This window comes from Caenorhabditis briggsae, assembly GCF_000004555.2.
Source record: "Caenorhabditis briggsae complete genome, chrX, whole genome shotgun sequence".
In the NCBI taxonomy this organism is placed as follows: Eukaryota; Metazoa; Nematoda; class Chromadorea; order Rhabditida; family Rhabditidae; genus Caenorhabditis; species Caenorhabditis briggsae.
This window is the reverse complement of record NC_013491.2, coordinates 16,598,722-16,616,595: the sequence shown is the minus strand read 5'-3', so window position 1 is coordinate 16,616,595 and position 17,874 is coordinate 16,598,722. Positions and strand designations below refer to the sequence as shown.

The window sequence follows — 17,874 nt, the reverse complement described above, 5'->3', positions numbered from 1 at the left end:
ATGTTTTTGAACAACTCAATCAGGTATGATAGAGCTTCACGAGTACTACAAAACGGTATTATTTGGAATACTGTATCTTGTTGTGAACAGAGTTACAGAGCAAAAGGAGCAACAAAAAGCAGGCCCACCCCGGGCCTGCCGGAAAAGCCACTTTATGATCTGTAACTTTGTTCATAGATAAGATACAGTATTCCAAATAATGCTGTTTTGTAGTACTCGTGGAGCTCTATCATACCTGATTTAGTTGGTTCGAAAATATAGATTCTGAAAGAAATTATGGCAGGGCCCGCGAAGGCCCGGCAAAGGCCCGGATTACAAGTATGGTTGGCTACTATTATAGCAATTACGATAGACCTCATTTTACGAGCCAGCGCTACAGAATCCGTCTCAAAATGTTTGGATTATTTTTCTATTTCATATTCTATTAGCGATTGCATTAACAAAAATTAACTTTTCTTTTTTATGCTTTTATTTTCAAGAATGGAAAAATTCCTAGAACCTTTTTAGAGGATGCTGTAAAACTATGAAATGTTTTGAACATCTTTTATTTCTGAAGCCGGAAATTGAAGAGCACTATTTTGTACCTGAACTTCAACCATTGAATATTTTGATTCTCATTTCCGTACTCTCATTTGAAATTCACTTTTTTAACAGGAAATTATCAGTTTCCTGTGAAAATTTCCTGTAGCTTTTCGGATTCAAAAGTAGATTGACTTCTAGCCATTCACCTACTTTGACCTTCCGAACCATGTGGAAAACCACTCAACTTTTTCCTCTTCCTTATTTTTCCTCCTCATTACTTTTTTCTGACATACCTCATTAGCCACGACAGCGCATTTGGTGGAGTTGAACAATGGGATGTTGAGTGACATTGAATTAGATCCGTTACCTTTCCACCTGGAAGAGAAAAAAAAGCGAAAAATGCATTTTCTCGACTCATTGTGTTAGCCCACAACCAAAGAGTCAATTTGTTCATGCACGACTTACCTGCATTGTTCATATTTTCTTGGGTTTTCTGTTAAAACTCCTCCAGAGAAAGGACTCGAGAATTTGAGTGCAACTTCGATGTTCGATGAAGTGCATGTCACTTTTTTCTCTGAAACAGTGGAAGAATTATTGAAAAGAACTTCATCTGAGCAACTGACCAGTGATCAAGGCTTCTCCTCTTATAGGGTCGATGAGCTGCAAATAAGAAATACGTTTTTCATTAAGCAACATTTTTCATAAAACTCATTTTTCATTTTTACCCCTAGGTTATAGACTTCCTTCCTAAGTATACAAAAAGATGAAATAATAATAAAGAAGATCTCATCTTTCTAATCTAAAATTTTTCCCCTTTCATGTATGCAGTTTTATTCATCAATTCATCAATTGTTCTTTGCCATTTTTATCCATATTATACATAAATTCTCTCTTATAATCTATCTTTTTCTCTAATCCCTCTCTCTTTATTTTCCTATTTCTTTCTCAGTTTAATTCTTTTTGTTCCAAACTGCCAACACTTTATTTTTCTCTCATCTATTAATTTTGTGTTGCCAGACTCTCATCACTTATTCTGTTTGTTTTCTTGTTTTGTTTTCAAGTTTTTTTTCAAATTAGTACTACAGCTAACACTCTTCAAAACACTTCAAGCTAGGGTGTTGGTCCACTTCGGACATTAATTTTTTATTATTCTAGTTAATTAAGAACAAAACGGAATTTCTCGCAGTTTCAAAAAGTTCTCAAGGTACAGTACTGGCCAGTGCATGAACAAAAAATTATTTGTCAGTCGATTTTGATAATTTTGACCATTTTTAAAAGTCTGGAGTTCGGCTGTCAAGTTGCCGATCACATTGAAAATTTTGAAGGGTGTAAAACAGACATAAATTGAAATCTTTGTGATTTTTGGGTTATGTGAAGCTAGAAACCTTGCTTTTGAGGCTATTTTTAACAAAAAAGTGAACAATTAAAAAGATTTAAGCTAGAACTCACAAATTTCCGTTTAATTTTCAGTCATTCTTACTGAGAAATATAATTTTGAAACTGTTTCAAGTAAAAAATTGAATTTTTTTTCGTAAGTTTCTAGTTTCTCTTCTATTTCAGCCAAATTTTGAAATCTGCCACTAACTAAAAAATAAGAATTATCGAACAATTCTGTGAAAGCAAAGTTTTTAACAGTCAAGCTCCAAACTCTTGAGATTGGTCGAGATTGCCCAAAATTAATTGAAAAATACGTTTTTATATATATTGGTGACCCGTACCGTACTTCAATATTATCACTTCTTGAAGTTTGTCATCTTCGAATTTTAAATTTCTGAAAAAATTCGAATCCACTCACCCATACTAAAATCCAAAAGAACAACATGTTTCTGAGTTTTCCTCTATTCTTCTATTGCTACTTTAAGTGCAGAGTGTGGTCTAAAAAATTCCAAAAAAAGTTACAAATTAAAAAAAGGAACGCGTTCAACAAGGAAGCCAAGACCACGAAAGGTAACAGAAAAGAAATGCAAAATGGCGACGAGGCGATTGAGACGCAAGAGGAAGTTTAATTACAGTAATATAGGTTAGGCGAGCCACCTATTCTCACCCGTCGCCGAGAATAAAAAGAGAAAAGAAGGACATAGAAGAGTGGAGAAGACACAACCCTTAGTACTGTCGCGTTTCTTTTTCCCTTCCGAGAGCGTTTAACGACGACAGACGGTAAGCAGAAACGGCTTAGAAACGTTGACGGTGTTTAGAAAATGAGAGGGAGAGGGCGGATGAAGAGGATGGGGTTGACCTTCGACACGAGTCAAGATTTTGACATTTTCTCTTACATTCCTCAATCCGGAATAATCCGGCTTAATCGAGATGACGACAGTCGTTTTGTAGATAGGCTCTCTTGGAGGTCGCAACACGGGGTGATTAAGGTCAGAACATGAGAAGATTTGTGGACCGAATCCTTCACAAATAGGCTGATCACTTCTTGATGTCATGGACATGGAGATTTGTTTGAGGGAACGATTGGAAACACGTAGAACGTTTTGTAAACATTCTAGGGATTCGGGATTTGGATATGCACTTAGAAATTTAGGATTACATGATCATATCTAAACCCGAACATCGTGAGGCTTCCGTAGAATTTGCAGTTGTTCTAAGTTTTTGTACTGCTTGATATCAATGTTTTCTATGAGAAATTTCAATTTCTAATATCATTTTGATAGAATTCAGCCTGGCTATTCTTATTATCATAATTCCTCTAATAGAAGCCTGCCCCTACCGTCTACTTTAAGCTCAAATATCTCGATTCCTGTGAGAGATGTCAAAAAGTGGTCAATTGATAAATTGTTTATCAATCTTTAGTCTGTTGCCTACTTCTTGAAATCTTTTACAGGACAGAAAATAAATGCGCTCAAAGTTGATCATTTTGAGTAGTTAGAGCTGAAGTCTATGCGTGCCTTTTGACCTCAATTATCTTGCTTTCTATGAGAGATATCAAAAATTTGTCAACTAAAAACTTATTTATAATAAAATTCTTAATATTTTATCAGTTGAAAAAATTTTGATACCTTCCACAGAAATCGAGATACTTGAGCTCTAAATCTCTAAAAACCAAATCGAAAACTACCGTAACCTAACTTCTTTTACTTCCCATCATTGACAAAGCAGGTGAAGTTGAAGAAAGCTAAATTAACTTTCCGCCTCTCACATCATATTGATTTTATTCTTTCCTAACGGATCTGGATTTCCAAACCGAAATCAAAAACCTGGATTAGTTCGTGTGCACTATTACAACATTTCGCTTCAATGCGGATTATGACTGTGGGGATTCACATCCGGGCCAATTCCGAATTCGAATTGCTCATTTCAATTCAAAAACCCTCATCCGTTTTTGTCACGCCAATATTTCATTTATGTACACACACACATGGAAAATACATGCACATACACAATACATATATACTTGTGGCGATGGCGGCAACCACTTTGCCTTCACGTTTCCGGCAAAAATGGCATAGATTTCTGAAACTGGAGATGAAGCCAATGGGACAGCAAAAATAATAGCGAAAAAGCATTCTCTTTTTTTCTGCTTCTGAGTTTTGATATTTTGAGCTTTTAGCTTATTTGAGAACGGTTTCTAAAGTAGGGGTCACGAGTCCTTTATTGGAAACAAAGTGAGTAATTTATCAGAATAATTTCAGTAAATTAGAACTGCTGTTTCTTGTATTCACTACACCGTAAAACTTATATTCGAAGGCCCCCTACACTACCAAGTTCTTGACAAAATTCATATATTTCACAGTAACTGAGATTAATTAGCCCAAACTGAAAGCGTGGGGGTCTTTTTGTTAGAGGTTTTAAGTTAACTACGGTACGATCAAACTGAACTGAAGTTACAATAAAACGTTCAGATTATGAGAAAAGAAACGATAGAGCATTTAAGATTGAATGCAAGTTTCATGGTAAGAGTGGAATACGGTAGCTCAATTGATCATTATGACATGTCATTATGACATCAATACCCGTTGAGAGCGGCGGTATTTTTAATTCTTTAAAAGGTATCAAAGCCAACTACCGTATTTTCAAGTATAATTTGATTTTTTTTTCAATTTTCCAACAATTTTTTTATTAAGTTTCCTTCTTTAATTTTTTTTTCCCCATATTTACCGTATTTCCTTCAATAGAAGCTCCCCAAAACTATCGAATTTGAGCTCAATTATTTAGATTCCTGTGAAAGATATCAAAAATTTGTCAACCAATAAAATATTCATAATAATATCACCAATATTCTAACCGAGCTCAAAGTTGTTGGTTTTGGTGGGCTTCTATTATAGAAAATACGGTATATCTAAACAACTACAAACTTCTCAAAAAATCAAAGAAAAAATAGAAAATATTCTAAATTGGCTCAAGGCTACGGTAATTCGCTCTTACGACTTGAAAAAATTTCAACCCAAAGATTTGGGGAATTCCCAAATTTTGTTTGTCTAGTATCATGGAAACCCATCAAAAATCAAGTTAGCTAATCTCTTAAATGTTCTAGATTTTTTTGAAAACAGAAGTTACAGTAATTTTCGAAATCTCTACCTTCTAGGCACCTTGTTTTCTTTTCTAATTGACCTAGCTATCAAGGACCAGGTACTAACAAAGCAAATATGCCATTCATCAGTTGTCCTCTTCTTCTCCCCCATCTTCTCACGTCTTGACCTGTACCTGGGTTGGATTACGCAACAATTCAGAGGGACACCTGTTACGCTCTTTTCACAACACACGGACCACCTATGCATAACCGTTCCATATCTAATGCCTCCCGTCTCTCCTTCTTTCCGCTCTGTCTTTCTTTTTCTTCTACTCCCGAGACATTCCTATTGTCGCTTCCTTGCATTCTTACTGTCAATCCACACCGTTCATTTCTTTTTCTTCGTCTCATACAGACGCTCTCGCACACTTTGCGCTCTCAAACAGTTTTTGTTTGTTTGCACGCGCGATTCTTTTCTGCCACTCTATCGTCTCATCAAAACGCTCTTCGTTTTTCACAGTCTTACCATGTTGCACAGTTTTTTAAAATTATGACACACAAGAAGAATTTAAGAGAACGTTGAATGACAAACGGAAAAAAACATTTTTTTTTATTTTTATTGATTCTTTTTTCTGTATGCCTGACAGTTTTTCCTACCATCAGCTATTACCAGTCTAGGAATCTCAAGAAAAATTATATCTAATTAGCCTTTTTGTGTTTTCCATTCGACAGGAGCCATTATTTGCTCTATGAGAAATTCTGATACGATAGTTGTGAAGAAATAGAAGTTTAATAAAACGAGTATTCTTTCAAAATTCAACAAAAAAACGAAAATGAAGCGTAGCACGAGAAAAAAGTAATCCTTTCGATGAGAATGTAACGAGTCTAATACATAACCACCGGAAAAGAAAATGGTGGGGATTGTCATTCTTATTTTTCCTTTTCTCGTCGTCATCCCTTAAATTGAGTAATGTACATAACCTGTCTCATAATTGTCCCTTACGCAACCTTCACGATTTCGATTTGGCATGTAGAAGCCGCTAAAAACTTTCAATTCACTTTTCGGACGATTTCGACTTCATCCGAAGGTTACTACATGCTTTTTGTGAGAAATTGAACTGAGATTGGAGAAGGGAAAATGAAAGTGAAAGAAGTACAGAGCTACAGTAAGACTTCTACGCATTATAAAAGTCTTAGAAATATTAATCTGGATTTTACAATTGTCTGATCTACGAAAACGTCATCTTCATACTGTATTTTTTGTTTATCTTATTTGACTACACATACAACAATCATTTCAGGAAAGAGCCCACTCCAAATATATTCAATTATCAATCATATAATCCGGTGAATAAAATGTTGAAGAGTCAAACTGCTGCTCGGCCAATCAGTTATAGTCAAGAATCCGCGTCTACTAATCTTCTTGGTATCATTGATGTGAAAACCAAAGCAGTTCAAAATTTAAGAGGTAACTAGTGATATCAGAAATTGAGCGAATTTTTTTTGTTTCAGATGCTTTGAAACTAACGACCATCAACCGACTTCTAACCACAAGCTACGATGAGGACGCTAAAAATATAGAAGTTGGTGAAAACCCCGGGAAAAATAACTTATTTCCAAAATATTCGGTGGAAGATAGCCAACTTTGATAGCCTAGAAAAATAGTCCAACATTTTTCAAAATGTCTTAGTCCGTTCAAGAGTATACTAAACAAAAAATTGAAGCCTAATTTTTGCAATTAACAAAAAAATGCAATAATTAATAAAAAAATGCAATAATTCGAAAAATGCAATAATTAAGTTGTTTTTATGCGGCTTGTGTTTCATTTCACTGCTATATTTAGCATTTTTGAAACATTTTGGTTACGAACGGTTAATCTCACCAGGTGGAGAATGGCAAAAAAATAGTCAACTGAAATATTTCTATGTTTTTGTATAATTTGAGTTTTTAGAGCGATAAAATAGTTCTGAAATACTATTCCAGTACTTTAAAGTTTACTAGAATATTTTTAATTTAAAAAAGTCCAAATATTTAAATGCTCTATTTTAAACCCGTGCATTTTGAGCTCCACTATCTCGGTTCTTGTAAGATATATAAAAACTTGTCAACTAATATAAAATTGGTACGTTTATGATAAATAATTTATCAGTTTACAACTTTTTGATATCTTTTAAAGTAACCGAGATAATTGAGCTCAAAGTATACGTAAAAATTGATTTCTGTTAGAGCTTTGTGGCGGAATTTATTTTTGTAAGGTAGTTTACATCTTTAATTAGTAAAATTGAATTAAACCCTTTTATCTATTAGGTTCTAATCTTTTTCAATTTAAGTGACAATGCCTGTTGTCATCAAAAATCTGTAAATGGAATTGAATTAAGTTTCTCAATTCGGTTAACTGACAAAAAAACTAGTTGGATCACGTTTTAGAAGTTTTTGTTACTTTGAACTTGATTAGATATTTTTGATTTTCCTCTTTTCTTTGATACGTCAAATTTTGAAGTCTTGCTCCAACAGTTGGGTTTCGGGTTGACGACATGACCTGCTTTTTGAGTTTTTCTGCTGCATCGTTTCGGATCAAAAGATTGGGGCCCGACAAAACCCCTCTTTCTCTCTCTGAACTCTCATGACTCTCACGAATCTTACAAAAACACATGTGGAAACGACCCACTTTTTAATTCAAAGCTCTCCTCCATTGCGATTCTCAAACATCTGTTTTTCAATGTATTTTTTATTGGTTTTGCAGCGCAAAATCTTTGCCGCCGTCTATCAAATGACAAAGGTGGGTTTGATGGAGCGCGAGAAACGTGAGATCAACGCCATTTGGTTCACATTCGTCGGCCTCAGTGCTCAGAACATTCGACACTTGGAGTTATGCAAAATCACTGATTTCAACGCATTGTTCGCCGTCACCAATCTCGAGGTTTGATCTTTTTTCTTTCTTCTTTTCTGCTCGAGATGTGTCCATTTTTCTTTTTCTCTCGTTGGAGGTCTACTATCATTTTGCTCTTCATCTTTACACACATCACAACATTTCCTGATTTTACACCAACTGGACACTTACACACACTCAACTCTTCCATACACACTCAAACACGTTGTGAGCTTGCTTCACATATCTATTTCCTTCTTTTCGCACATTTTTTTCTCCTGCTGATTAGGGTTCACAAGAATTTCTTTTTTTTTCTTCCTTACTTTCACTAGGTTTCCCATCAGTTTGGTGTGTTTGAGAGGGTACTCTTCACTCTCTCTTTTCCCTTCTTTTTCCATTCATCTTTTTCTGTCTCTTCCTATCTTTCCACCTTCTGCATTCTACTTTCCTCTCTCTTTCTTTGTCACTCTCTATGTCTCTTTTTTTCTCTGTGGCCATAGAACTGCGGCTCTTTTTTTCCTGAATTTTGTTTTGTGTTGCTTCTCATTTGTTTTTTCAGCCAAAATTGTAAAACTAAAAGCGAAAATTCCAAATATATATTTTTTTTCCAAGCTAGCTAAATAATTTATTCGTATTTTGCTTTGAAAGCGAGGGAAATTCAAAAATAATCATTGCGAGCCAATTTAATTATCAGCGCATTTCGTAATTGATGTTTTTCATCTTTTTTTTTTGTTTTTCGAAATGTGGTTTTGTGTTTTTTTTTGTGTCTGAAAAATGTGTTCACTAGTTTTTTTTGTAGGTTTTCCCGTTTTTGTGCATTCAAAATTGGCTTCTTGCCAGCTATACAATGCTTATTCAGCTTTTTTGCGCTAATATTGTATTCATCGAATGACGAAATGTAAAAACGAATCATTTGTAGTTAGATTTAGCAGAATTTCTCAAAATTTCAAATTTCTGGCAGTAAAATATGATGAAAAAACTTTTTTCTAGAAAAATGAGAGATTTAATAGCGGGATCTGCTAATTTTGTTCTTCAAACAAAGCATAGGTTATTTAAATGTACTAAATGTGGAAGGAAATATAATAACAAGTAATTTTAACCAATATTTAGCAGAAACCTCCAAAATTTCTAATTTCTAACAGTTTGTGTTGTTGCAAATGTCTTTTTTTCGAACAATATGGATTTGCAATGCCGGTAGTCTTCTAAAACGACGTTGAGGTTATTTAAGTGTACCAACATGAAAATCTGAAAACTAAACAAATGTCAAATTTAATCTTTTTTTCTGTTGCTTTTTTCATCGTTTTAAGGCGTGTGGTTAGCATAAACTAGTTTAATTTCCATGAAACTTAATAAAAGCTCGAAAGTACATTTTTTAAAATAAAATTTAACATGATATCAAATTGCTTCAAAGTGTTTCTTCACATACTTTAGTCTAAAAAATTATGCAAAACGTGTTCTGTTTTTCAAAAGTGAAATTTACAAAAAAAATTCAAACAGAAATTTCCTGAAATCATTTCGAGTTTCGTATTACCGAATTTCATAAGAATCAAGTACTCAACCGATTACGGCGAACTTTGTCAATATTTAATACTTTTTTTCAATTTTTTTTCTCCTACTTTACCCCACTAACCAACCCTCATTTTTATGTTCTCCTATCAGTTTTTCTTATCACTCGGTTCTCTTTTTCCCTCTCAACGTATGGGCCAATTGGTCACATTTGGACAGAGAACGGAAAGGCCTTGAGAAAAGACTATCCATCAAAATGTCCTTTTCGACAAGTGTCGAAATGAAGGACATAAGCAGAATTATGAAGTTTTACAAATCATCTCATTCATCAATCGCATGTCTTCTCAATCCTCATCATTTTGCTTCTGCCTCTTTTCCGCTTGGCTTGCAGTGAATGTAACTCCAGAAAAGGATCGAATCTCTTGTTTTTCGCAGTGGTATCCATTTTCTATCCTCTTCTAGTTCTCACCATCTTTTTTCGTTTTTTTTATTTCTCTTTTTTTACTCATGCTTCGTTTTGTCTTCTCTTTTCTCCGGAACGTCACTCGTGTTCCGTCAACACCTGTTACACTTCTACGACTTGTTTTCACAATCTGTCTGTCTGTCATCTCTTATTCTCTGTCACCTCTACATACTCAGCTACTATCTCTTTTTCCAGATGTTTTATCATGCTGGAATATTTTTTTTTGTTTCGTCAATTTGTGTAAAAGTGAAAATGACTTTTCTTTTCAGTTGCGATCACTTGCTGATCGCGGTCGCCTTGATGTGGAGACCAAACGTAAATTGTTGCAGTCCACAGTGATCTTGCAGAATCACTGGAACGGTGAGAACAGTTTCAAGTCAAGTAATTCAATCTGAGATTACAACTAAATCAGAACATGAAATTTGTGAAGAGAATATTTCCCTAGAACTTGTAACAGAATGACCTCCACACTGTGAAGTTTGAGCTGAAGTTTCTCGGTTCCTGTGGGAGACATAAAAAATGTGCCAACTGTAAAATGTTTTGTGTTTTTATGACAAATAGTTCAGCAGTCGACAATTTTATTGATATCTGTCACAAAAACTGAAATAAATCGGGTCAAATTTTGAATTCAGAGAGATCTTCTATTACAGGTTTTACAGTAATTTTGGTACGAATACTGCCTAATTTCAAGAAAATTCTCATTTGACCGAAAACATTACTTTTCCAGCACTTCATAGCAGAACATCAGCAGAAGATCCACCACCGGGACCATCCACTCCAGCAATAGTAACAACAAGTCCTCAGGGTTACAACCGGTCACTAACAGCTAACGGTTCCAAAATGATAACTCAATCAAACAGCATGAGCTTTGGTAAGTCTGTTACGAATTCATTCACATACCTTAAAACCTTCAATACATAGAAGGGCCCCAACACTATCCAGATCGGGCGAATTTTTTGGCCCTTTTGCTATATATCAAAAATGTATCAACTGACAAAACACTTCAGATACTTTTATAAACTGTTTGTCGGTTAACCCACCTTTTCACATCTTTGACAAGAACCGACAAAAATTGGCTTAAAAATAGAAGTGGCTCCTTTTAGATATCACAAGTTAAAAAAAATTTCTCAAGAAACAAAGTTTTTCTAACTAGTGTTAGTTAGTTATGCAAAAAAAAGTTTTGACGAGAGAGTTACACTTGACACGTGGTAGGATGTGGGAAAATAAGCAAGGTGAAATTAATAGCGTAGGGAACTTGAGAAGGAGAGCTAACCGAGTCTAGAATCAAAATTCAAGATGGTGTTTACTGAACAACATGTATCGAATTGTTCTGGGGAACATATTTCCGTAACTTTCGATCTCCTTTTTTTCTGGGAAAACTGTAATATTGGTGGACAGAAGATATGGGAATAATTAAAAGTGGTCTAAAAGATGTTGTGTATAAACGAAAGATTTGAAAACTACTTATGCTATTTTAAAACTGGGAATTCTGAACTTTTTTTTTGAAAAACAATAAGATTTTTCAAAAAATACGGAATATGTTTCAAAATTAGGAGCATTATATTTACCAACATCTTAGGACATTATGTCTCCTTTGTCAAATTCAATGCTACATCACAACAATAAACCCGGATGAATAGTTTTATTTACCTCAAGGAAACACTAGTTTTCGAGTTATCGGTAATTATTGAAATCAACTATTTGAAATTGAAACGACTACTAAAATACAAAGCTTTGTGAATGCAGAAATGTGAACAAAAAATCATGAAGTCATGAAAGTTAGTTTCGATGGGTTATTTTATAGCAACCGACATTTACAGAATTTCAATTCTGTTTTTGGTTTTTTTTTGCAGAAATCATGTCAAAAATACAACCCTATTCTCTTTCAAATCAACATTAAACTTCAATTAAACGGCATCACCGAAAATTTACCATGGTCACTACCATCGCAAACTAAATCTGGTGGTATTAGGGTAACTATCACTGCGATGAAAATATTCGAAAAATAATAAGTACAAGCAAAATAAGTCAAATTTTTATCTTAGTTATTGGAGATAATTGTTTTTGCAAAAAAAAAGTTGAAGTGGGACATATTAATGGTAACGTGCATATAGCTTAAATTATAATAAAAACCAAAATAAAATTGGCTTCTTGAAAAATTGAATTGAAACAGAGACACTTAAAATATTAAAAACCACTTGTGTTAAACATTAAGGTTTTGAATACCGGTTGAGAATTTGCTCAAAATTTGTACAGAGATACTTTCGCATATGCCGAAAACTGTTTTGGCAGAATTATAAGCCCGTTCCTAACAGAAATAAAAATTGGGGCTTTAGAGTGTAAGTTAGTTTTCTGGGTTTTCTTCAAACGCGAAACTCATTTTTCAATGATCTGATATTATTCTTCATCAACTTGGAAAAAACGACAACAGTTAAAGAAAAAAGACCGGGGGTCACTTACACTACAAAACGATTTTTCCAAAAAACCAGTTCGAAACATCCAGGCACGCCAAATTTTTAAAAGTGTGGTTATGGATAAGATGTTTACACATCCGAATTTTGTGAATATTGTTGAAAAATAACTGAACCTATAGAAATGGGTACAAATCTTGTATGTAAAGAATTTAATAGTACTCCACTTCAAAAATCTAAAATTGAGCAAGTTCCGAAGACGAAGATTCTTGTTTTTAATGATAGGATAATGTAAGAACTGTCATAAAAACTATTACTTAATTTTTCATCAAGTTCTCATAAAAATTTAAATTTCTTTGAAATCTTTTACTAAAGACTTCGTAAATTCATCACATCGGCAATAATAGAGTACCCATAGGGCCAAACTCGAAATCAAACATTTGTTTCGAACAAAAACCACAACACATATTCTCCACAGGTCCAGAAGGGGTGGAGAAAAGAGATGAAAAGTGCTTGCCGTAGCCGGCTAAATTTTTTTCAGAATGTGTTACAACCTTCTGGTGAGAACCGGTTACATTTTTTCTCTCATCTCGAAGAGAATTCTCAATGTATAAGTACCCCAATTTTTAGCAAACTCTCGACCAGTATCCTAAAAATGTTCGGAAGATAAAAACGTTTTAAAAAACGAATGTAATGTTAACGTTGGGGATAAAGTAGAATAAAATCAAAGAAGAGGTGTCTCACTATCAACTATCAAAAGCCGAAAAATGATGAAAACAAGTTCAAGTCTGGCGGATGAGAGGAAGTAGCTTTAGATAGTCACAAAATTGTTATAATGAACAAACTTAATGCAAAAAAAAGGGCACACCTTAAAGAATTGAAATACTTTCCACTTAAAAATACAATAATAGTATTCTCAAAATAACCATTCTATTTTTTAGCCGCGGCACCAAAGTCACCAAAAGCAGCACGACTGGTACATGCAATACCTCACAAATGGCATCGATCCACCAAATTTCGGTTTAGTGGCGATGCCGTTTGTCATTTCTGTCAACGACCGTTAGGATTTGGGTTTCTAAACGCTTGGGAAAAATGCAGGTCTTGCAAGTGAGTATTTTTTTTCTTAATTCAAATTTAAAATCAAAAATGAAAGCTCACCTCGAAAAAAATGTTGCAGATGGAAAGTGCACACCCAATGCAAGAGTCGCGTAGGTGACTCGTGTGGATTGACACCCGAACACTTGCGAGTTCTATTCGACAAGCTTGTCCAAGAGAATAATGGGGTGAGTGTTCAGCATGAAAAACAATTGGCTCTTCTCAGATGGTGTACACTCTCTGTTCTTTTTCTTCTTTTAGGGCATGTGGAAAGACCCTCAATCTGTGCCGGGCTCGCGGTCCATGAATGAGCCCGCCTTCCAGTTTCCTGACACGGCAATTGATTCCTCTTCCTCCACAAACAGCTCGGCCCCGTCGACACCAGCACTGCCTGCAGGAATAGCAAGTGAGTTTGGACAATAAAAAACATGGACGAACTGAGAGTATAAGGTATGGGAAAAGAAGAAAATAGGAAAAAACTCATAAAATTTTTGAAAACTGAACTCTTGAGCTCTTTCAAATCTATAAAAATTGCTAGTTCTAGAAATTGCACTTCTTTGCGAAAGCTATACTTCCCACAACCTTTTGCTCTGAACGTTTCAAACCTAAAATCATTTTTCCAGCTAGCGTCACCACGTCACTCACTGCTCCATATCGCTCGGAAAGAAAATTTCTGTTCCCGGACACAGAAAACTACCCGGCCCATAATCGGCTACCGATCTTGGTGATAAGCGAAGGAGATCATCCAACAACAACAGAAATTGAACAGGAAACAGAGAATCATTTGAAAACGGCCAGTATGATGGGAACAGTAGAGAGTGAGGGAACGATAGTAGCTGTTCAAGAAGAAGTTGTGGAACATCAAGAAATGGATCATGAGGAAGGACCGAGTCAAGAAGCGATAGACAAGTTTAATAAGAGAGCTGATGGTGGATTCATTTGGGAACGACATGCGTGGAATATGAGTACTATTCGGGGCCCAAATGCTCAAGTAAGTTAAAACATTTTGTTAAAAAACAAATGAGAAGGAGGCAGGGATGTTCGGAAAAGAATTCGGGATTCCGAAAACTCCGAAAACTCCGACTGTTTCCATAATAAGCGTTTTTTTCTGAAAACAAATTCTGATCAAAGACTTTTTTCGGGATTAGGGTTTTTGGACTACGGTATGTCAAGGGCGCACGCAAAAACTTTCCTTGCGGGCTCGAGGGCAGAATTATTTCTATTGAATGTTCCCGATTTTTAGAATCTTTCCGTCAATTTTTCCTCAAGTTTGTGATGGGAAGTTGAATTTTTAGTTTGAGATTTGAATCGGAAGTTCGAAAATTGCGGAATGGTCAAAGCCGAAATACTCCTAAATTCGAAAAATCAGAAATATCGAAATTTTTGACCATCCGAAAATTGCCGAAAAGGCCATTCAGAACATCCTTGGTAAAAATGAGGAAGAGGAAGTTTTTTGGAAAGATCGATCAATCTAAATATCAAAAAAATATTACAACGGAGTTCCCTCTATGTATCAAGCGGTCAAGAAACAAGAAAACAAGAAAAACTAGTTGCTTTGTACCAAAGGACCTGATTTTTTCTAGGAAATTCTTTTCTAGAAGGTCTAGCTCGAAAAACTTGCTCTCATTCTGTGCTTGTAGAGCGATGAAGAGAAAAAGAACCAATGCGGTCTCCTGGCCACGGCATCGATCCAGTGACACCGCTAAAAAACTCATTTTTCATTCGCCCCTCCTCTAGAGCCTGACACATTCTAACTTTTCATGTTATTTCTGCTCGATTCTTTTATAATTTTCCTACTTCAGTTATTTTTCTTCTACCAGACTACCCAACTCTAAGACTATCCTAGTAAGAATGACTGATGTTCAAAAAAGCTTCAAGCTTAAAAATGAGGTAAAAGGGAATGCGGGCATGAGCAAAGGCATAAGAAAAAATTTCCCGATAAGTAAGAAAATGGAAATTTGGGGATGCGCGAACCGAAACCCACAGAAAAGCGCAGCACGCCATAAAACACGGAAAATTTATGAGCTCACCGCTCGGTGCGGGCCCCGCCCGTCCGCCTCCGTTGCGAAGCCACCAGAGCAGCAGCGCCACCACACAAGCCTTTTTGTTCTTCTTCTTCTCCTCTCATGTGTGCCACAAGCTGTTAGGAAAGCACGATATATATCGGACGCCGGGCTCCCAATTCCTACTATTTTGATTTTTCAAAAAAAAATTTCTGGAATTGCAATTGTTGGATAATGCAGCCACCAGTAATTGAAATCTATGATTCATTTTTTGATAAAAAATTTTAATTTTCAGGCAAGTTGGAACGAAGTTTCTATTGCCTTCGACACAATCGAGTTTGACAAACAAAATCCGATAATTGGTCGCGGGCGGTTCGGAGAAGTTCAACGTGGATTTCATTATGGCGACGTGGCCGTCAAAATCTACAATATGGAACACATCTCGGACCACTCAAAGAGAGCGGAGGAGTTCAAATTGGAAGTTTCTGCGTACAAGGTAAGCTGGATTTTAAAGAAACTCTAGTGAAAAAACCTCAAAAACAGGTTTTTTGGTCTAAGACATCCACCGTATCAAAGAATATGTATTGTCCTCGGTGTTGTGTAGCTACAATTAGTTAATCCCATTCGAAGATCGTCTAGGAGAGATCACGAAGAAAAATTCTGCTTTTCGTTCTGTTTTTCCTCGGGGTGTACAACGCCCTCTTCTCAATACAAGTGTGCCTCTCGTTGATACAAGTGTGATCAGGCAGACTAAATCTAAGAGTCTAGCGATTTGTCAATTGGAGCTTGTCACGTTGGGCCGTCTTGGATGTCTAGTTTTTCAGAACACTCGTCACGACAACATTGCGTTATTCCTTGGATACTTCATGACGGACGGGAAGTACGGGATGGTTATGTCGTTGTCGCGCGGCAGTCAATCCTTATACACACTCATACATGTCATCCGAGAACCATTAGACTTGCCGACCACACGGATGATTGCAAGACAAATTTGTCAGGCTGTGTCCTACCTTCACACAAAGAAAATTCTTCACAAGGATCTGAGAAGCAAGAATATTCTTCTGGAGAGCAAGAATAAAGTGGTGATCACCGATTTCGGCATTCTTTCCATGAAGAGACTTGCCTATCCTAAAGGGTATTTTTTGAAATTGAACGAGAGCTCAGATAATGTATTTTTTTAATTTCAGAAAACTCGGATGGCACACCTCCAGATTCTGGGCCAACTACCTCGCTCCAGAATTGGCGATGGCTTTGAGGACAGAGTTTGATGAGCATGAGAGTGAAGATTTCCCATTCACAGAGGCTTCCGATGTCTATGCATTTGGGTTAGTAGAGAACTACAGTAATAGGAAAAACAAACAATTCAATATATTTTGACCATTTTCAGGAGTCTGGAGCTTGGCTGTCAAGTTTCCGATCGTTTTGAAAGTTTTGGAAGGTGTAAAATAGACCTCGATTAAAAGTTTTGCTGTCCCCAAATTTTTTGGAAAATTCTAGTTTTCCAGCTATTTGCAGATTTTTGAAAGACGTCATTTTTTGCCCGTTTTTGTATTGAAAACATTGAATAGCAGGCGTCGTTCAGGAGTGAAAAGCTGAAAAACTAGGAATTTTCAAAAAATGCTTTGAAAAGTTTTCAAGTGTTCAAATCCCTCCAAAATTTTTTAAGTGGTCGGAAACTTGATAGATGTGCTCCAGAATCCTGAAAATGATCGAAATCAACTGTAAAAGACGTTTTTGTATACCTGATTGACCGGTTCTATATGTAGGGTATTTTTCAACGTTAATGTTTCAGATGCGTCTGGTTTGAAATGCTCACTGGCCTTCTATCCTACGAAGGAGAGCTGCCTCATCAGATTCTGCTGAAGAAGAGTCAAGGAGTGAAGCCAGTTCTTCCCAATATTAAATGTGCTCAAGAGTTAAAGGTGTGTTTTGTAGGCAATAGTGTTCCCAAAAATGAGAAAAAAATCTACGAAAAAATCGCACGCTTTGCAAAAGTGCACAAAATTTAGCTGGTTGCTTTTTTTGGCGCGGGAACTTACTTGTTTCTTTTTTTCTCACTTTCACAGAAAAAGCTTCAAAAATAACTATTCAGGAACTCCTCATCTCGTGTTGGAGCACTGCGCCGCACGAACGACCCACCCTTCCCGATATCATTGCAAAACTGACAGCAGTACCCAAAAAGCAACGTGTCAATCGTAGTCCAAGTTTCCCGGTGATGATGAAAAGCTACGAGTCAAATTTCTGAATTTTTCCGTTCATGTGTTTTCCTTTGTACAGTGTATTCAACCAAAAAAAAAACCAAAAATTGATCATATAATTGGCATCCTTTTCAAAAACTATTCCATGACAAAAAGCTTGTTTCCATTCTATTGTGATACTATTCATTAATAATCTCAAAAACCCTTCCCAATTGCAAAACCGATTAACTCTTGCTTGTAACATAACTTCAGTTTCTAGCTTTCGGCAGCTATATTGTGTAATAGAATTTTCTCGTACTACAAATAAATAATTTACAAATATTCACTTTTTTGGAAACCAAGACGACAAAA

General features: G+C 35.8%; 2 protein-coding genes across 2 annotated transcripts in view; one reads left to right on the top strand and one right to left on the bottom strand.

Moving 5' to 3' along the window:
* The window catches only part of CBG22725, a gene marked incomplete at both ends in the record, with an annotated part of 11,610 nt that extends 9,266 nt beyond the window's left edge, over window positions 1-2,344 (bottom strand). The window contains 4 exons of the mRNA XM_045240350.1: window positions 816-897; window positions 988-1,096; window positions 1,146-1,182; window positions 2,318-2,344. Of these exons, the coding sequence (XP_045097644.1) occupies window positions 816-897; window positions 988-1,096; window positions 1,146-1,182; window positions 2,318-2,344 (255 nt within the window). The remainder of the gene's footprint in view (window positions 1-815; window positions 898-987; window positions 1,097-1,145; window positions 1,183-2,317) is intronic.
* Window positions 2,345-6,334: 3,990 nt separating this feature from the next.
* On the top strand, window positions 6,335-17,570 carry Cbr-ksr-1 (the record flags this gene model as incomplete). Its single annotated transcript, XM_045240349.1, has 15 exons — window positions 6,335-6,446; window positions 6,491-6,561; window positions 7,722-7,898; window positions 10,086-10,176; window positions 10,544-10,687; window positions 13,169-13,334; window positions 13,405-13,510; window positions 13,584-13,728; window positions 13,946-14,313; window positions 15,408-15,461; window positions 15,621-15,821; window positions 16,150-16,460; window positions 16,513-16,650; window positions 17,118-17,319; window positions 17,418-17,570. The coding sequence occupies 15 exons, from the start codon at window positions 6,335-6,337 to the stop codon at window positions 17,568-17,570; spliced, it is 2,439 nt and encodes an 812-aa protein (XP_045097645.1).
* Between the last annotated feature and the right edge of the window lie 304 nt (window positions 17,571-17,874).